General features: G+C 51.1%; 1 protein-coding gene across 1 annotated transcript in view; it reads right to left on the reverse strand.

Annotated features, from left to right (window-relative positions):
• msi2b (musashi RNA-binding protein 2b) overlaps positions 1 to 21,485 on the reverse strand; it is a 621,264-nt gene that overhangs the window by 157,012 nt on the left and 442,767 nt on the right. The window contains exon 12 of the mRNA XM_070856987.1: positions 6,771 to 6,845. Within this exon, the coding sequence (XP_070713088.1) occupies positions 6,771 to 6,845 (75 nt within the window). The remainder of the gene's footprint in view (positions 1 to 6,770; positions 6,846 to 21,485) is intronic.

A 21,485-nucleotide genomic window follows, 5' to 3' on the forward strand; every position in this document is an offset into this window, starting at 1 on the left:
AGGTGCTGCCGAAGAAGCCTTGGCGAGTTGCTGCAGTGCATCTTGTAGATGGTACACACTGCAGCCACGGTGCGCCGGTGGTGGAGGGAGTGAGTGTTGAAGGTGGTTGGAGTTCAGAAGAAGTTCATTGGAGTTCAGAAGAATGAGAGGTGATCTTATTGAAACGTATAAGATAATGAGGGGGCTCGACAAAGTGGATGCAGAGAGGATATTTCCACTCATAGAGGGAACAAAAACTATTGGGCATAGTCTCAGAATAAGAGGCCGCCCATTTAAAACGGAGATGAGGAGGAATTTCTTCTCTCTGAGGGGTGTAAATCTATGGAATTCTCTGCCCCAGAGAGCTGTGGAGGCTGGGTCATTGAATATATTTAAGGCGGAGATAGACAGATTTTTGAGCGATAAGGGAGTGAAGGGTTATGGGAAGCGGGCGGGGAAGTGGAGCCGAGTCCATGAGGGGCCAAATGGCCGACTCCTGCTCCTATTTCTTATGTTCTTATGTGGTGGATGAGGTGCCAATCAAGCGGCCTGCTTTGTCCTGGATGGTGTTGAGCTTCTTGAGTTGTTGGAGCTGCACTCATCCAGGCAAGTGGAGAGTATTCCATCACACTCCTGACTTGTGCCTTGTAGATGGTGGAAAGGATTTGGGGAGTCAGGAAGTGAGACACTCGTCGCAGAATACCCAGCCTCTGACCTGCTCTTGTTGCCACAGTGTTTATGTGGCTGATCCAGTTTAAGTTTTTGGTCAATGGTGACCCCCAGGATGTTGATGGCGGGGGTGGGGGGGATTTGGAGATAGTAATGACGTTGAATGTCAAGGGGTGGTGTTTAGACTCTTGCTTGTTGGAGATAGTCATTGCCTGGCACTTGTGTGGCGCGTATGAGGGAGTGCAGCGAAGGTTCACCAGACTGATTCCCAGGATGGCAGGATTGACATATGAGGAGAGACTGGATCGACTGGGCCTGTATTCACTGGCATTTAGAAGGATGAGAGGGGATCTCATAGAAACATATAAAATTCTGACGGGACTGAACAGGTTAGATGCAGGAAGAATGTTCCCGATGTTGGGGAAGTCCAGAACCAGGGGACATAGTCTAAGGATAAGGGTTAAGTCATTTAGGACCGAGATGAGGAGAAACTTCTTCACTCAGAGAGTTGTTAACCTGTGGAATTCCCTGCCGCAGAGAGTTGTTGAGGCCAGTTCACTGGATATATTCAAGAGGGAGTTAGATATGGCCCTTACGGCTAAAGAGATCAAGGGGTATGGAGAGAAAGCGGGAAAGGGGTACTGAGGGAATGATCAGCCATGATCTTATTGAATGGAGGTGCAGGCTCGAAGGATGTTACTGTTAAATTGTTTTAATAATGTGCGACCTTTAGGACCCCGCAAGAAAATGGGCGTGCTAACTCCACAAGGCGCTGTAACGCGGCAAGAGATTGCCACGAAAGTCGACATAAGATATAAGAAACAGGAACAGGAGTAGGCCACCTGCCCCTCCAGCCTGCTCCGCCATTCAATAAGATCATGGCTGATCTGATCATTGACTCAGCTCCACTTCCCTGCCCCCTCCCCATAACCCTTTACTCCCTTATCGCTCAAAAATCTATCTCCGCCTTAAATATATTCAATGACCCAGCCTCCACAGCTCTCTGGGGCAGAGAATTCCATAGATTTACACCTCTCTCAGAGAAGAAATTCCTCCTCATCTCTGTTTAAAATGGGTAGCACCTTATTCTAAAACCACATCCCCCAGTTTTAGTTTCCCCTATGAGTGGAAATATCCTCTCTGCATCCACCTTGTCGAGCCCCCTCATTATCTTATATGTTTCAATAAGATCACCTCTCATCCTTCTGAACTCCAATGTGTATAGGCCCAAACAATCGAGAGAGCGTAACAGTCACGGATTATAACAAGTATTGACACAAGGCTCCTTGTGTAATGCAGAATTACAGCTCAGAATTCCCACACAGTGTGGCTATCCAAATAAGTGTCACAGGCTTTGTACAGCGCCACGGGTCTATACTGTTCATCTATGGGGTAGAATTAAGATGACCCATGAATGCGACTCCAGCTGGAATGTCCATTACTGCTGGGATGTCCATTACTGAGGGCAGGAAGTCACTATCAGTGTTTTCACTATGTATTGCAACATGACAGTACGTACTGACTATCCCTATCACAAAGCGGCGAGTCGCCACAAGTGTTGCGTCCCTCAACTGCATTAATAGAGCATCGTGTTATACACCTCAATGTAGTGCGGAGGGAGTGCTGTACTGTCGGAAGTGCCGTCTTTCGGACGAGACGTTAAAACCGAGGCCCCGTCTGCCCTCTTGGATGGGCGTAAAAGATCCCATGGCACTATTTTGAAGACGAGCAGGGGAGTTATCCCCGGTGTCCTGGTCAATATTTATCCCTCAATCAACATCTAAGACAGATTATCTGGTCATTATCACAGTGCTGTTTATGGGAGCTTGCTGTGTGCAAATTGGCTACCGCGTTTCTTACATTACAACCGTGACTACACTCCAAAAGTGCTTCATTGGCTGTAAAGCGCTTTGGGACGTCCGGTGGTAGTGAAAGGTGCTATATAAATGCAAGTCTTTCTTTCTTTCAGTTCCAATTTGGAGCACACAGATAATTAAACACAGGGCTGAAAATCGTAAGGAAACTCTATCTCCTGCCTAGGGTTTACAGAGGCTTTCTTTTGCATCAAAGTGTAAACCACAGCACACAGCGTGACACACTCAGGCCACACAGCGAGTGCTCTTTTGAAAGGATTTCATTTAAAGGGGTCAGCTCATTCCCAAGAGCCAGAATGGTGGGATTGCTTGTTCCATGTCCACACACATGCCCACAAATGCTGAGGTTTGGACTGACAAGGAGGGGGATTTGGGTTCCCGGCGTTTGATTCCTGCTGGATTCACCTTCCCGGCAAGTACTTTCAGGAGTCGCAGCTCATCCATCTCATCGTCAAGCACCAATCAACCTATCGGAAGTGGTTTCATTAAGATCACCTTTAACCTCCCTGTAAGCACATATTGGAAGAGGCCTGGACGACCTTATCCTCAACATTCTTGGACGCACCAATGGGAAGAGTCCTCAACAGCCTTACTCAAATAGGATGGTCATGAAACAGCCAAATGGTCAACTGGTTAAAATGGCGAACGGTCGTTGACTCTGGCTTTCTGCATCTATATATTATACACAGACACACACACACGATAAATGCCATGATCTGCAAAAAGCCCTGATACATGCCAAACGGCGAAGTAAAAACTGTGGAAAAAAGCAAGCCAGAACAGGAAGCATTAATCTGCACAGACTCACGGCACAATGCATCCTCATTTTCTTTATTAATACGGAGCTGCTGCAATGGCCAGAAAGAGTGCCTCAGGCCGCCTTAATAAGAACATAAGAAATAGGAGCAGGAGTAGGCCATTTGGCCCCTCGAGCCTGCTCCGCCATTTAATAAGATCATGACTGATCTGATCTTGGGTTCAGCTCCACTTCCCTGCCCGCTCCCCTTAACCCTTGACCCCATAACCCTTGACTCCCTTATCATTCAAAAATCTGTCTATCTCCACCTTAAATATATTCATTGACCCAGCCTCCACAGCTCTCTGGGGCAGAGAATTCCACAGATTTACAACCCTATGAGAGAAGAAATTCCTCCTCATCTCAGTTCTAAATTGATGGCCCCTTATTCTGAAACTATGCCCCTTAGTTCTAGATACCCCCACGAGTGGAAACATCCTCTCTGCATCTACTTTTTCGAGCCCCCTCAGTACCTTATAAGTTTCAATATGATCACCTCTCATTCTTCTAAATTCCAATGAGTATAGGCCCAACCTTTCTTCATAAGTCAACCCCTTCATAGAAACATAGAAAATAGGTGCAGGAGTAGGCCATTCGGCCCTTCGAGCCTGCACCACCATTCAATAAGACCATGGCTGATCATTCAACCTCAGTACCCCTTTCCTGCTTTCTCTCCGTACCCCTTGATCCCTTTAGATGTAAGGGCCACATCTAACTCCCTTTTGAATATATCTAACGAACTGGCCTCAACAACTTTCTGTGGTAGAGAATTCCACAGGTTCACAACTCTCTGAGTGAAGAAGTTTCTCCTCATCATCAACGCCTTCCGTTCAATGTTACAGACTCCGCCAGTGCCCAACTACACCCCGTCAGTCTGTTGACTGTATGGACCTAAGCTGACCCTCAGCACGAAGGGATTGTGACAGAACTCTTAATAGCTCAGCTATCTGCCTCTCGCCCACACCCCCATCCCGCCCAAAGTCGACTGTCAAGCCGTTGACTCGTTGTGGGACTTTTACCGGGAAATGGAGACTAGAAAATTGCTCCCCCTGATCAAACGGGCTACCACAGACTGGGCCTCCCAAAGTGCGGTTCATGGCTCCCGTGAAATGTTTATGGGGACCACACAGATTCAAACAAATTTGCAAAGGGGTGGGTTGTGACCTAATTGGATATTCTGAGTGACCTCATCGCTGACCAATTGGATATTCTGAGTGACCTCAATCATTGTGCTGATTGGATATTCTGGGTGACCTCATTACTGACCTGATTGGATATTCTGAGTGACCTTATCATTGAGCTGATTGGATAGTCTGAGTGACCTCATCACTGACCTAACCAGACATTGTATCTGGGAGTAAACAGAATATAACTTGTTTTCATTAATAGTTTTGTGAATTTGACATCTATGCCTCCGAGATCTCATATTACCAGGGACAGAATAATCATCCTCCAAAATATATAGCATCCCACGCTGAACTACTACGAATTTGAGCAGCAAAATTGAATTTGATTTTCAGATAAAGGTCCCTCTCTGCTTTGGCTCTGCTGTTCCAAGCCCTAGCTGAAGTACATAGTTTAAATCTGGTAAAATGCTTATTGCAAAATAAACTTGGCCGTCTACACTGCTGAATCCTAAGAAGCACATAACTCTTTTTGCCAAGAAATATCCTGTTTTGGATCAGGGTATCTATAAACTGCAGATAAAAATAAGCAGACGGCAATTCTCTGCGCTCCCCAGTCACTTAATCACTCACTCCAAACTAACACACTGTCAGAAAACATACACAATGTGATTAGCAGTCTAAAATGCCGCGCTGTCTCGAGGTGACAGTGGTCATGGACATACTGTACTGAGTGTGGTGAGCATTGATGGAGCAGATATCCGAGAACACTTGGGAGGTGAGTTTGTATTCCAAGTGCTATGTTTCCCATGAGGAATTCTGCACAATACGGATGGACGGGAAACATTTTGTTCCATTGGAATTCTATACAATGGAAGTGAATGGCAAACATCAACACCCACTGATATTCCAAACTTGGGGTCAGCAATATGCTTCTCCCGACTGCACTTGCTGATACCCCAAGTGTCAGTGGGCAGCACCCTCGCCTCTGAGTCAGAAGGTTGTGGGTTCAAGTCCCACTCCAGGCACTTGAGCAACAAATCTAGGCTGACACTCCCAGTGCAGTGCTGAGGGAGCGCTGCACTGTCGGAGGTGCCGCCTTTCGGATGGGATGTTAAACCGAGGCCCCGTCTGCTCTCTCAGGTGGACGTAAAAGATCCCACGGCCACCATTTCGAAGAGGAGCCGGGGGAGTTCTCTCTGGTGTCCTGGAGCCAATATTTATCCCTCAATCAACATAACAAAAAAAAAAACAGATTATCTGGTCGTTATCACATTACTGTTTGTGGGAGCTTGCTGTGCGCAAATTGGCTGCCGCGTTTCCTACATTACAACGATGACTACACTTCACAAAAGTACTTCATTGGCTGTGTAAAGCGCTTTGGGATTTGCGGTTGTTGTGAAAGGCGCTATATAAATGCAAGTCTTTCGTCCTTTCTCAGCAGAGGGAGAATGAATGGAATGACCGGACAGCTGAAGGATCAATCTGTGTCTTGGCTTTGTAATGTGTCAGGTCTTACAAGGCGATCTTCTGATGAACTTTAGGGAAGGAAATCTGCCGTCCTTACCTGGTCCGGCCTATAGGTGACTCCAGTCCTATCGCCAATGTGGTTGACTCTGAACTGCCCGCTGAAGTGGCCTTGCAAGCCACTCGGTTGTAGATGGCCCACTACCCCACCGCCACTTTCTCAGGGCAACTGGGGACGGGCAATAAATGCCGGCCTTGCCAGCAAAGCCCATATCCTGAGAATTAATTTTATTTTTTTTTTTAAAGAAAAATGGAAGGATATGCCGTAGTCACCAGGGATCCCCTCAGCTGGGCGAGCTCCCAAATCACAGCGGTAGCATCACGGGCGGTCGGTGGGGGGGGGGGGGGAAGAAGGGTCACGGAGGCACTGTTACACAGGGCAGCAGGGAGAGAAGCCTTGGTGGGGGAGGGGGGGGGGCCAGGGGATGTAGGGGCATGTGCCCCACTCTCTCGGCCTGGGATGCGTTTTGGCATAGGGCAAGGAGAGGCACAAGATCGAGCACGGCTAAATTTCATCTGTGAGGAAAATGCTACAAGGCAACTCGACCCAGCCTCTTTCAGAAGTGGAGCATTTCACCTAGAATGGAAGGAAAGGTATTTGATCCCGCATTTTAACACACATCGGTTTGGGAATAACCGGCAGCACCAGAGGTTCAACGGGAACCGGAATAATAGCGTCAAACCTTGAAGGAGGGGTGGGTCGTGGTTTTATGATCTTACTAACATGGCAATTGGGTGGGGGGGGGGGGTGGGACAAGGGGGATGGTGGCTAGTGTGAGATAGAATCAAGGGTCAACATACCTGGGAACTGGTAGCTGTAACTTGGTGCGAATCCTGGGTATCCACGGCCATATGTTGCGACAAAGTTTGGATAACCTTTAAAACAATATTTTAAAAAGGGGGAGAAAAAAAGAGAAAAAGGTCAGGTTAAAGGAGACAGTAGCAGCTTGCGACTGGTGTGTGCACCTTTAGTTTGATAGCAGACATATCCTTGTTTTACACTCGCTGTAGAAGGATTACTTCAAGGGAAGGGTACGTGTAATGTGTTTGTTTCATGGGTTCTTTGCTGAAGAATTCATAGCAACACATCGCTATTAAGAACTAGTTGGTTTATTAGCAAAGGTTTAACAATCACACGACACATTACCAGTTCATCTTACCAGGCTCACAACCACCTGCCTCATCGTGGATCCCCCGAACCCAACTGGCTGGGGTTTTATTGAGTCCTGTGAACGTCACGTGACTGGCTGAGCCACTCACAACTCAACAGCTCTACAAACCCGTGAGCATGCTCACCAGGTGCATACATTACACCAGCGAAGCGAAACGCTCAGGTAAAAGAAATGGGGAGGGAGGGGGAACAATGGGCGTTCATACTTATTCGAAGGTCATTTTGTCCCTTTTTCTCTTCTGAAGGCCATTGGCCGCCGCTGGGAGCACTCATGTAGCTCACCCCATTGGCCATGCTTCACACCTTGAACCTTAACCCTGTCCTTACCCGCATCCCAATCTACGCTCATCTCCCAGAACAAAAACACCAACCCGATAGCAAACGAAAGGGAGATTGAACCGTGGCTAACCTTTTGTTCTCCTCCCCCGCCCCCCCCCCCCCCCCAACACGGTGACTCTCCCCAAGGCCATTGCACCATCCCAAGTAGCTCCCTAACTCAGCACAGACCAGGAATTACCTGTGGGATCTTCCTGGTCCATATGGCTTGGTTACTTGACTGCTTGTGACTTTTCATAATCTCAGGAAGGAGATGTTGGAGAAATTTTGTGCAAATCAAGTAGAGGTGAAGGAGAAGACACAATAAGGGAAGGACTAAGTATATACTTAAAACAAAATTTGTTCCTGGGATGTGGGCGTGGGCTGGCAAGGCCAGGCATTTATTGGCCATCCCTAATTGCCCTCGAGAAGGTGGTGGTGAGCCGCCTTCTTGAACCCCTGCAGTCCGTGTGGTGATACTTCTTTGTAAGCAGTTTGGTGCAACTGAGTGGCTTGCTAGGCCGGTTCAGAGGGCAGTTAAGGACATGAACCAGATGGGTTTTTACGACAATCCAGTAGTTTCCTGGTCCCCATTACTGATAATAGCTTTTTATTGCAGATTTACTTAATTAACTGAATGTAATTTCCCCAGCTGCCATGGTGGGATTTGAACTCATGTCTCTAAATCATTAGTCCAGGCCTCTGGATTACTAGCCCAGTATCATAACCACGATGCCACCGTACTCACTATGGTAAAACGGTAAACGTGTTTATAAAGAGCACCTTCATGATTTTACATCAAACAACATTTTCTCCAGGATTGGTGTCACTGATTACGGTTATTTATGCAACACACTGATAGTAAGTAAAGATGACTCTGTTGAACTTTCAAAAAGGAGCTGGGTGGATTGATGATTCAGCAGCGAGTGCAGGACAAAGCAGCCCGTTTGATCGGCCCCCCATCCATCACTTTAAACATTCACTCCCTCCACCACCGGCGCACCGTGGCTGCAGTGTGTGCCGTCTACAGGATACACTGCAGCAACTCGCCAAGGCTTCTTCGGCAGCACCTCCCAAACCCGCGACCTCTACCGCCTAGAAGGACAAGGGCAGCAGGCGCATGGGAGCACCACCACCTGCAAATACCCCTCCAAGTCACACACCATCCCGACTTGGAAATATATCGGCCGTTCCTTCATCGTCGCTGGGTCACAATCCTGGAACTCCCTCCCCTAACAGCACTGTGGGAGCACCTTCACCACACGGACTGCAGCGGTTCAAGGCGGCGGCGCACCTTCTCGAGGGCAGTTAGGGACGGGCAATAAATGCCAGCCTCGCCACCGACGCCCACACCCCATGAACGAATAAAAAAAATGTTGGTTTTGGAACAGGAAGAGATCAGAAAATGGACACACTGACTCCTGAAACTAGACCGGGATGACATAGTAAACAGGACAAGAGCAAATTCTCCAGTCCCCCAATCGCTGCCTTTTCCCGTTCTTAATAGCCAAGTTTCTCCAACACCGTGACAACCAAGAATTCAGTTTGTGAATATTATGCCCCACATATTATTTCAGTAGCAACATCTGCAATGCAGTGTTCCCACCAGCTGGATGTGGCAGATTTAAACTCTATTGAGGACACTCAGTCACCCTCATCAGTGATGGCCATGGCTCATTGGGTAGCATCCTCGTCTCATAAGGTCGTGGGGTCAGGCCCCACTCCAGAGATTTGAGCGCAAAATCTAGGCTGACACTCCAGTGCTGTGCTGAGGGAGTGCTGCACTGTCGGAGGTGCCGTCTTTCAGGTGAGACGTTAAACCGAGGCCCTGTCTGCTCTCTCAGGTGGACGGAAAAGATCCCATGGTATGATTTCGAAAAAGAGCAGGGGAGTTTTCTCCAGTGTCCTGGCCAATATTTATCCTTCAACCAGCATCACTAAAATACACCCAGCTCAATTTTACGGAAGGGTATGAATCGAGCGTCTGATCCAAACTAGCCCTATTCTCTCCAGGGGTGCGGTTAGGTTAAAATCAGGGGCTTTTGTTTCCTTAAAAGGGCCCACTTTAGCAACGTATATTGTGCATTACACACTATAAAATTCCTGCCCTTACAAACAACATTTCAGCCAATTTACTGAGAGCAATGCCATGGGGGATCTGCTAATAAGTAAATATATAGAACAAGTCGTTATATTATCGCAAGGCCGGGTCATCTGGAGTTCAATCGTTGTATGGTCAGGGAACTCTTCTCCCTGTTCCAAATCCCAGAATTGCTTCTGGTGCCCCTCCAGCTCTATACACATGGCGGTCTGAGACATCGAGTGGCTGGTTGAAGGTCGGCAATAGTGAGGGCCTGGGAGATCTAGGTGGAAAGGAGGGTAGCTGAGTAAAGGAGGTGCACCTGCGCAGAATCCCAGCAGAGGCACCACGTTCCCTGTGCCACATGTACTAGCACTACTGCTAGTCATCTCCATCGCCCAGTGGAGGTGCTTAAAGCAAGTCTGGGGTCACTCTGCAGGGCACCCAGTCATTCACAGCTCGAAAGGTTAATTTGATTTGACAGAGTAATTCTTAATGGGACAAAAATAAAAGAAAGAGCATGGAGGCTGAACGTGCCATCTTAGCAGACATTTGATGGTGTGGATTAATAATTCAACGCTCATTTAATGGGTTATTAACTTTTCATGGTTTTTTAAAAAAAAAGCTTGTTACATTTAACTTGAACCTTTTCTCTCTCTCTTTTAATTTCCCATGCCCCTCGATGACACGCTCGCTTGTTAAAACACTCGTTGCCGTATTGTGCCAGTCTTAGCTGTGGCACTGGGAGGCACATAGCACAAATCTGAGGAAAATACCACCGGCCGATTTGTGGCAAGAGACAGAAGGTAGAGTGGATAGGAAGGACCTGTTTCCCTCAGCAGAGGGGGTCAACAACCGGGGGGCAGAGATTTAAAGTAATTGGTAGGAGGTTTAGAGGGGATTTGAGGGGAAATGTCTTCACCCAGAGGGTGGTGGGGTCTGGAACTCACTGCCTGAAAGGGTGGTAGAGGCAGAAACCCTCACCACATTTAAAGAGTGCTTGGATGTGCACCTGAAGTGCCGTAACCTACAGGACTACGGACCGAGAGCTGGAAAGTGGGATTAGGCTGGATAAACTCTTGGTCGGCCGGCGCGGACACGATGGGCCAATATGGCCTCCTTCCGTGCTGTAAACTTCTATGATTCCATGTGCTTGCAACCAAAATAAAAATCCCTTGGATTTAAAAAATAATACTTGTTCTTGGTACACAGGCGACTCTGGCAAGGCGGTATTTCTCACCCATGCCAAGTTGTCCCGAAAGCACCAAGAGCCAGCCAATTAGCCTGTTCCTTTTTTTCTCCTCGTCTCTAATGGCAGTTGATCATAATCCCACCATTCACACCCTATCTTGACTAATGTTTTTCTAACTCCTGGCATTAGCATTTCAATTCGGCCCGTCATCCCTTTTGTCTCTCTAATCTCTCCTGCCTTCCATCCTGTTGCTGACCTTCCCCTTTTGTTCTTTCTTCCCCTCCCCCTTTCAGGGCTTGTTCAGAATCTGTTCTTTCTGAACACTCAGTTCTGAGGAAGGGTCATCGACCCGAAACGTTAACTCTGCTTCCTCTCCACAGATGCTGCCTGACCCGCTGAGATTTCCAGCATTTTCTGTTTTTATTCCAGATTCCAGTGTCCACGGTATTTTGCTTTTGTGTTAGTGTGGGATTGGAGTCACGGTTAAACCGGATAGGGTCGAGTTAGTATCTTCCCACCACTGATCTTCAGCAACACGTGTTGGCCATTCAGCCCCTCGGGTCCGTTCTGCCATTCACTGAGATGAATGGCTGATCTGTACCTCAAGTCCATTAGCCCGCCTGTGCTCCATATCCCTTAATACCCTTGCCCAACAAAAACCTAGCGATTTCAATCTTAAGCATTTCAATTGGCCCAGCTCTTTGGGGAGAGAATTCCCCATTTCTCCCACCCCTTTTGTGATTTCACCCAGAACGATCTCACTCTTTAACTTTAAGATTGCATCCCCAATCTGGACTCTCCGCCCAGCAGAACAGTTTAGCCATTACCAAATCCTTTCGTCATTTTCAATTTCCTCGATCAGACCACTCTTCCAAACTCGAGGGAGTACAAACCGGTCGTATGCAACCAGTGCTCATAAATTAACCCTTTAGGCAGTCGGCATCATTCTGGTGAGTCTGTGCGACACCCACCCCAAGGCCAATATATCCTTCCTGAAAGACATCAGTGAACTGGACTGGGAGGGCTAGCTCGAAAATTCGCCTTACAACTTGCATTTATATAGCGCCTTTAACGTAGTAAAATGTCCCAAGGCACTTCACAGGAACGATTATCAAACAGAATTTGACACCGAACCACTTAAGGAGATATTAGGGCAGGTGCTTGCTCAAAGAGGTAGGTTTTAAGGAGCGTCTTAAAGGAGGAAAGAGAGGCGGAGAGGTTTCGGGAGAGAATTCCAGAGCTTAGGGCCCGGGCAGCTGAAGGCACGGCCGCCAATGGTGGAGCGATGGAAATCAGGGATGCTCAAATAAGAAAGAAAGACTTGGTTTATATAGCGCCTTTCATGACCACCGGATGTCTTGCGGCGCTTTACAGCCAATGAAGTACTTTTGGAGTGTAGTCACTGTTGTAATGTGGGAAAGGCAGCAGCCAATTTGCGCACAGCAAGCTCCCACAAACAGCAATGTGATAAGAGATCATCTGTTTTTGTTATGTTGATTGAGGGACAAATATTGGCAGAAGAGGGCAGACTTTAAGGAGTGCAGAGAGCTCCGAGGGTTGTGGGGCTACAGAGATAGGGAGGGATTTGAAAACAAGGATGGGAGTTTTAAATTCGAATTGTTGCCGGACCGGGAGCCTAAGTAGGTCAGGTCAGGGAGCTCTTCTTAGTCTATTACGCTAACAAGGTGTTACTCTGCCTGTGGGGCTCTGCTCCCATTAAAGTAGCAGACAGAGAAATACACACTTTAGCGTGTTAAGCACTCATCTGCCAGACATCACCAGCAGTAAGATATTAAGATATTACCGATCGTTCTCCCCTTGGTTGTAGCTGCTGCAATTTCTCTTTTAGCGCTCGATACTGTGGGACGTTAACGCACTCTTCTCCCAAAGCCAAACTGACCCCCCCTCTAAGGGGTGGTGTTGCCCTGTGCCCTGTGCCCAGGGCCCCCTGTGCAAAGGTTCCGGTTTGGGTCTTCTGCATATTACGAGACGACAATGTTATCGGTTATGAAGTCAGTCATCAATAGACGAGTGTTAGCAATAAATCCCATTGGGAATTCAGGAGAAACTGGAAAGGGTGCAAAGAAGATTTACAAGGATGATACCAGAAATGCGAAGGTACACCTATCAGGAAAGGATGAACAGGCTGGGTCTCTTTTCTCTTGAAAAAAGGCTGAGGGGTGACCGAATAAAGGTCTTTAAAATTATGAAAGATTTTGATAGAGTGGATACGGAGAGAGTGTTTCCACTTGTGGGGAAGAGCATAACTAGAGGCCATCAATATAAGATCGTCCCAAGAAATCTAATGTAGAATTCAGAAGAAACCTCTTTACCCAGAGTGCGGTGAGAATGTGGAACTCGCTGCCACCGGGAGTGATTGAGGCGAATAGTATCGATGCATTAAAGGGGAGGCTGGACAAGCGTATGAGGGAGAAGGGAATAGAGGGTTATACTGATGGGGCGAGTTAAAGTAGGGTGGGAGGAGGCTCGTGTGGAGCAGAAACACCGGCACGGACCAGATGGGCCGAATGGCCTGTTTCGGTGCTGTACATTCTATATCCCATTTATGTAAAATCATGGGCAGCTTGGAAAGTGTAAGAATTGACAGTATTTGTGTTGAAATGTGGCATCAAATCACTTCCCCACCCACCCCCCATCTGCTGTTTGCCTTGATAAGGATAGTTTGATAGTAAGGGACACAATGAGAGCAGAAGCAGACGAGGGAAGCTGTTTGCTGATGGAGCTATGTAACTTTGACCTCCAGGGTGCGAAATCTGATCAATCCTTTCCCATCTGACTGTGTTTGTTTTGAAATACCTGTCAGTTAGGGCTTCGATGACAAGTATGTGTGCAAGTATGTCAATCCAATAACTTGGTAAGCCAGGGGTGTGGGGGAGATTCTGCTTCCCGAGCACCTATAAACATAAGAAATAGGAGCAGGAGTCTGCCATTCGGCCCCTCGAGCCTGCTCCACCATTCAATAAGATCATGGCTGATCTTCGACCTCAACTCCACTTCCCCGCCTGATCCCCATATCCATCGATTCCCCGAGAGTCCAAAAATCTATCCATCTCTGTCTTGAATATACTCAAAGACTGAGCCTCCACAGCTCTCTGGGATAGAAAATTCCAAAGATTCACCCCCCTCTGAGTGAAGAAATTTCTCCTTATCTCAGTCCTAAATGGCCGACCCCTTATTCTGAGACTGTGACCCCTGGTTCTAGACTCCCCAGCCCGGGAGGAAACATCCTCCCTGCATCTACCCTGTCAAGCCCTGTAAGAATTTTGTATGTTTCAATGAGATCACCTCTCATTCTTCTAGACTCCAGAGAATATAGGCCTCGTCTACTCAATCTCTCCTCATAGGACAATCCCCCCATCCCAGGAATCAGTCTGGTGAACCTTCGCTGCACTCCCTCTATGGCAAGTATATCCTTCCTTAGGTAAGGAGACCAAAACTGTTCACAATACTCCAGGTGCGGTCTCCCCAGAGCCCTATGTAATTGCAGTAAAACGTATTTACTCTTATACTCAAATCCTCTTGTAATAAAGGCCAACGTATCATTTGCTTTCTTAATTGCTTGCTGTACCTGCATGTTAACTTTCAGTGATTGGTGTACGAGGGCACTCAGGTCCCTCTGAACATTTCCCAATCTCTCACCATTTAAAAACTACTCTGCTTTTCTATTTTTCATAGCAAACTTCACATTTCTCCACATTATAATCCATTTGCCGTGTTCTTGTCCACTCTCTGAGCCTGTCTACATTCCCCCGAAGCCTCTTTGCATCCTCCTCACAACTTACATTCCCACCCATGGTCGCGGCTTTCCGCGAGAGGTGGGCGCTGGAGGGACCGGAGTGCATTGTCACCCCCCCGGCAACACAACTGTAATTTGATCCATTTCATGTTTAAAGTTTAATTTGTTAATCTGTCGGTTTTAGTGCCCCCTTTAATCAAGGGGCACTTGATTTACGTTTCAGCTAAAACAGTTATAGACTGTGAATAGCTGGGGCCCTCAGAGAGCTGCCCAGACGCACTGCGTAAATGGTCGCCCATCTGTAGTGACGTCAGGCACACCTGAGCTGTGTCTGTTGAGGGATGATGTGGCACCGTCCGTTGTCGTTAGATCAGCATTTTTTAGCGGGCCTCGCACCTGCTCACGCAGCTCGCTGGCAAGTGTGGAGCTCGAGTGATAAATGGGACGTGTTGGGCATTGACTCATCATCATCCTCCGAAGACGTATTATCTACTCCAAACTTACCTCAGCAAATTTCAGAAACTAACTGCAGTACAGCACACAGCTTCCTAAAGTGGCCCGTCGCTCACCAGCACTGCAGCCCGACAAACCCTCCCAGTTTTCTGCCCTCCTCCAATTCAAATCCCTCCGTGGCCTCGCCCCTCTCCATCTCTGCAACTTCCAGCAGCCCAACAACTCCCCCCCCCCACCCCACCACCACACCGAGATCTCTGCCCTTCTTCAATTCTGGGCCTCTCGTGCATCTCCCCATTTTCATCGCTCCACCATTGGTGGCCATGCCTTCAGTTGCCTTGGCCCCAAACTCCGGAACTCCCTCCCTGAACCTCTCCCTTAAGACGCTGCTTAAAACCTACCTCTTTGATCAAGCAGCTGGCTCGATGTCAAATTTATCCAATTACTCTCGTTTATTTATGTTAAAGGCGCTATATAAACGCAAGTTGTTATTAGTGGAGATGAAGATGGGAGGGGAAAACCAGTGCGCCAGTGTAGCTGTCGGAGGGCACAAACCAAGCCAGCAGGCAAAGGGCCAGGACTAGAGTGAGGTGCTCGAGAAACACTTGAGTAAAGGTTCCAGACTGAAGGAGGAACAATCCTGTACTGGGGACTCTGGTTGTAGTGGTGACTGCTTCTGGTCATTTGCCTGGAGATGTTGCCAAACTTGGAACCTATATAAAAGACTTGCATTTCTATAGCACCTTTCAGAACATCAGAAAGCGCTTTGCAGCCAATGAAGTACTTTTTCAAGTGCAGTCACTGTTGTGATGCAGGGCCTGTGTGGTTGTGTGCGTTGAGGAGGGTAAATAGGGCTCTATTGATCAGATTAGCCGTACTGTGCCTTTAATCATAGTTTACTCTTTCAGCACGGAAGAGAGTTTCACAGCTCGATCACAGCTCATTCTGTTCCATGTCGAAACACCAGACTAGGACGATTAAAGACCCAGTACTGCTAATCTGTTTGTGTTTACAGAGCAAATAACTGGCAACCTTCTCTAACTGAAACTCAGAGAAGCTCAGCCTCTCCCTGCCTGTCTGCACCCTGACACTGTGCCTCTCCCTGCCTGTCTACACCCTGATACTCTGCCTCTCCCTGCCTGTCTACACCCTGATACCCTGCCTCTCCCTGCCTGTCTGCACCCTGACACTGTGCCTCTCCCTGCCTGTCTACACTCTGATACTCTGCCTCTCCCTGCCTGTCTACACCCTGATACTCTGCCTCTCCCTGCCTGTCTACACCCTGATACTCTGCCTCTCCCTGCCTGTCTACACCCCGACACTGTGCCTCTCCCTGCCTGTCTACACCCTGATACTCTGCCTCTCCCTGCCTGTCTACACCCCGACACTGTGCCTCTCCCTGCCTGTCTGCACCCCGACACTGTGCCTCTCCTTGTCTGTCTACACCCTGATACTCTGCCTCTCCCTGCCTGTCTACACCCCGACACTGTGCCTCTCCCTGCCTGTCTACACCCTGATACTCTGCCTCTCCCTGCCTGTCTACACCCCGACACTGTGCCTCTCCCTGCCTGTCTACACCCCGACACTGTGCCTCTCCCTGCCTGTCTGCACCCTGACACTGTGCCTCTCCCTGCCTGTCTACACCCTGATACTCTGCCTCTCCCTGCCTGTCTACACCCCGACACTGTGCCTCTCCCTGCCTGTCTGCACCCCGACACTGTGCCTCTCCCTGCCTGTCTGCACCCCGACACTGTGCCTCTCCCTGCCTGTCTACACCCCGACACTGTGCCTCTCCCTGCCTGTCTACACCCCGACACTGTGCCTCTCCCTGCCTGTCTACACCCCGACACTGTGCCTCTCCCTGCCTGTCTACACCCCGACACTGTGCCTCTCCCTGCCTGTCTACACCCTGATACTCTGCCTCTCCCTGCCTGTCTGCACCCCGACACTCTGCCTCGCATAAGAATTAGGAGCAGGAGTAGTCCACACAGTCCCTCGAGCCTGCTCCGCCATTCAATGAGTTGATGGCTGACCTTCGACCTCAACTCCATTTTCCTGCCCTATACCATAATTTCCCTGAAGTCCAAAAATCTATCGATCTCAGCGCTGAATATACCAAACGACTCAGCATCCACAGCTCTCTGGGGCAGAGAATTCCAAAGATTCACAAGCCTCTGAGTGAAGAAGTTCCTCCTCATCTCGGTCTTAAATGGCCAGCCCATTATGCGGAGACTATGCCCCCACCCGAGTCCTGATGCACTGCCCTCTCTATGCCTTGCACTAGTCCCGATACCCTGCCCATTCCACCTGCCCACGGCCCAATGCCCTGCGTCCCTCCTCCTGTTCATGAGCTCTAACATTCTGGTTATCCCCAGTCCCAGTGCCCTGCCTTTCCCTCTATCCTGTGAGCTGCCAGTTCAAGCCCGACCTCCACCACCTAGAAGGACAAGGGCAGTAAGCGCATGGGTACACCACCACCTGCAAGTTCCCCTCCGAGTCACACACCACCCAGACTTTGACATATATCGCCATTTCTTCATCGTCGCTGGGTCAAAATCCTGGAACTCTCTCCCTAACAGCACTGTGGGAGCACCTTCACCACACGGACTGCAGCGGTTCAAGAAGGCGGCTCACCACCACCTTCTCAAGGGGCAATTTGGGATGGGCAATAAATGCTGGCCTTGCCAGCGACGCCCACATATCACAAGAATTAATTTTTAAAAACTTAACTCAACAAATATATATTGAACTCCAGTACAGGGTAATAATTATAGTTAGTTGAACTATTTTTGGAAGATCTTAATATTTGGAAGAGGTGTGCATAATGTGTTTGTTAGAAAGTGTGTACACGAGAATGCAAGTGAGAGTGTGTGAGTATGAGAGGGAGTGTGTGTGAGTTTGTGTGCAAGATTGTGTGCGCGAGAGATAGTGTGAGAGAGAGCATGTGCGAGAGCGAGGAGTGAATGTGTGCGAAAGAGAGAACGTGAGAACGTGCGAGAGAGAGAGGAAGAGAGGCGGCGCGCGAGAGAGAGAGCGCGCGCGTGCGAGAGAGAGAGAGACAGGGAGCGCGCGCGCACGCGAGAGAGAGAGAGACAGGGAGCGCGCGCGATAGAGAGAGAGAGACAGAGAGCGCGCGCGAGAGAGAGAGACAGGGAGCGCGCGCGCGAGAGAGAGAGAGAGACAGCGAGCGCGCGCGGGAGAGAGAGAGAGAGAGAGACAGGGAGCGCGCGAGAGAGAGACAGAAAGGGAGCGCGCGCGCGAGAGAGAGAGAGACAGGGGGCGCGCGCGAGAGAGAGAGAGACAGGGAGCGCGCGCGCGAGAGAGAGAGAGAGACAGGGAGCGCGCGCGCGAGAGAGAGAGAGACAGGGAGCGCGCACGAGAGAGAGAGAGAGAGAGACAGGGAGCGCGCGCGTGCGAGAGAGAGAGACAGGGGGCGCGCGCGAGAGAGAGAGAGAGACAGGGAGCGCGCGCGAGAGAAAGAGAGAGAAAGGACGCGCGCGCGAGAGAGAGAGAGAGACAGGGAGCGTGCGCGAGAGAGAGAGAGAGAGAGAGAGACAGGGAGCGCGCGCGCGAGATAGAGAGAGAGACAGGGAGCGTGCGCGAGAGAGAGAGAGAGAGGGAGCGCGCGCGCGAGATAGAGAGAGACAGGGAGTGCGCGTGCGAGAGAGAGAGAGAGAGAGACAGGGGACGCGAGAGAGAGAGAGAGAGAGAGAGAGAGACAGAGACAGGGAGCGCGCACGCGCGAGAGAGAGAGAGACAGGGAGCGCGCGCGAGAGAGAGAGAGAGACAGGGAGCGCGCGCGCAAGAGAAAGAGAGAGAGAGAGAGACAGGGAGCGTGCGCGAGAGAGAGAGAGAGAGAGAGGGAGCGCACGCGCGAGGTAGAGAGAGAGACAGGGAGCGCGCGTGCGAGAGAGAGAGAGAGAGAGAGAGAGAGACAGGGGACGCGAGAGAGAGAGAGAGAGAGAGAGAGACAGGGAGCGCGCACGCGCGAGAGAGAGAGAGAGAGAGAGAGACAGGGAGCGCGCACGAGAGAGAGAGAGAGACAGGGAGCACGCACGAGAGAGAGAGAGAGAGACAGGGAGCGCGCACGAGAGAGAGAGAGAGAGAGAGAGACAGGGAGCGCGCGAGAGAGAGAGAGAGAGAGACAGGGAGCGCGCGCGCGAGAGAGAGAGAGAGACAGGGAGCGCGTGCGCGAGAGAGAGAGAGACAGGGAGCGCATGCGCGCGCGTGAGAGAGAGAGAGACAGGGAGCGCGCGCGAGAGACAGGGAGCGCGTGCGCGAGAGAGAGAGAGAGAGAGAGAGAGAGAGACAGGGAGCGCGCACGCGATAGAGAGAGAGAGAGAGAGACAGGGAGCACGCGCGCGCGCGAGAGAGAGAGAGACAGGGAGCGTGCGAGAGAGAGAGAGAGAGAGACAGGGACGCGCGCGAGAGAGAGAGAGAGAGACAGGGAGCGCGCGCGAGAGAGAGAGAAAGGACGCGCGCGCGAGAGAGATAGAGAGACAGGGAGCGTGCGCGAGAGAGAGAGAGAGTAAGAGAGAGAGAGAGACAGGGAGCGCGCGCGAGAGAGATAGAGACAGGGAGCGCGCGCAAGAGAGAGAGAGAGAGAGAGACAGGGAGAGCGCGTGCGAGAGAGAGAGAGAGAGAGAGACAGGGGACGCGAGAGAGAGAGAGAGAGACAGGGAGCGCGTGCGAGAGTGAGAGAGAGACAGGGAGCGCGCGCGAGAGAGAGAGAGAGACAGGGAGCGCGCGCGAGAGAGAGAGAGAGAGACAGGGAGCGCGCGCGAGAGAGAGAGAGAGAGAGACAGGGAGCGCGTGCGAGAGAGAGAGAGAGAGACAGGGAGCGCGCGCGCGAGAGAGAGAGAGACAGGGAGCGCGCGCGCGAGAGAGAGAGAGAGAGACAGGGAGCGTGCGCGCGAGAGAGAGAGACAGGGAGCGTGCGCAAGAGAAAGAGAGAGAAAGGACGCGTGCGCGAGAGAGAGAGAGAGACAGGGAGCGTGCGCGAGAGAGAGAGAGAGAGACAGGGAGCGCGCGCGCGAGATAGAGAGAGAGACAGGGAGCGTGCGCGAGAGAGAGAGAGAGAGAGAGACAGGGAGCGCGCGCGCAAGAGAAAGAGAGAGAGAGAGAGAGAGACAGGGAGCGCGCGCGAGAGAGAGACAGGGAGCGGCGCGAGAGAGAGAGAGACAGGGAGCGCGCACGAGAGAGAGAGAGAGAGAGACAGGGAGCGCGCGCGCGAGAGAGAGAGATACAGTGAGCGGGCGCGAGAGAGAGAGAGACGGTGAGCGCGCGCGAGAGAGAGAGAGAGAGAGAGAGAGAGAGAGGGAGACAGGGAGCGCGCGCGAGAAAGAGAGAGAGAGACAGGGAGCGCGCGCGAGAGAGAGAGAGAGAGAGAGAAAGGGAGCGCGCGCGAGAGAGAGAGAGACAGGGAGCGCGCGCGCGAGAGAGAGAGAGAGAGAGACAGGGAGCGCGTGCGCGAGAGAGAGAGAGAGACAGGGAGCGCGCGCGAGAGAGAGAGAGAAAGAGACAGCGAGTGCGCGCGCGAGAGAGAGAGAGAGAGACAGGGAGCGCGTGCGAGAGAGAGAGACAGGGAGCGCGCGCGAGAGAGAGAGAGAGAGACAAGGAGCACGCGCGAGAGAGAGAGAGAGAGAGAGAGAGAGAGACAGGGAGCGTGCGCGAGAGAGAGAGAGAGAGAGAGAGAGAGAGAGGGAGCGCGCGCGCGAGATAGAGAGAGAGACAGGGAGCGCGCGTGCGAGAGAGAGAGAGAGAGAGAGAGAGAGAGAGAGACAGGGAGCGCGCACGCGCGAGAGAGAGAGAGAGAGGGACAGGGAGCGCGCACGAGAGAGAGAGAGAGACAGGGAGCGCGCGCGCAAGAGAAAGAGAGAGAGAGAGAGAGACAGGGAGCGCGCGCGCGCGAGAGAGAGAGAGAGAGAGACAGGGAGCGCGCACGCGCGAGAGAGAGAGAGAGAGACAGTGAGCGCGCGCGCGCGAGAGAGACAGGGAGCACGCACGAGAGAGAGAGACAGAGACAGGGAGCGCGCACGAGAGAGAGAGAGACAGGGAGCGCGCGAGAGAGAGAGAGAGAGAGAGAGAGACAGGGAGCGCGCGCGAGAGAGAGAGAGAGAGACAGGGAGCGCGTGCGTGAGAGAGAGAGAGACAGGGAGCGCGTGCGCGCGCGTGAGAGAGAGAGAGACAGGGAGCGCGCGCGAGAGACAGGGAGCGCGCGCGCGCGCGAGAGAGAGAGAGAGAGACAGGGAGCGCGCACGCGATAGAGAGAGAGAGAGAGAGACAGGGAGCACGCGCGCGCGAGAGAGAGAGAGAGACAGGGAGCGTGCGAGAGAGAGAGAGAGAGAGACAGGGACGCGCGCGAGAGAGAGAGAGAGAGACAGGGAGCGCGCGCGCGCGAGAGAGAGAGAGACAGGGAGCGCGCGCGCGAGAGAGAGAGACAGGGAGCGCGCACGCGATAGAGAGAGAGAGAGAGAGAGACAGGGAGCACGCGCGCGCGCGCGAGAGAGAGACAGACAGGGAGCGTGCGAGAGAGAGAGATAGAGAGA

Source organism: Pristiophorus japonicus, chromosome 16, assembly GCF_044704955.1.
Source record: "Pristiophorus japonicus isolate sPriJap1 chromosome 16, sPriJap1.hap1, whole genome shotgun sequence".
NCBI classification, from domain to species: domain Eukaryota; kingdom Metazoa; phylum Chordata; class Chondrichthyes; family Pristiophoridae; genus Pristiophorus; species Pristiophorus japonicus.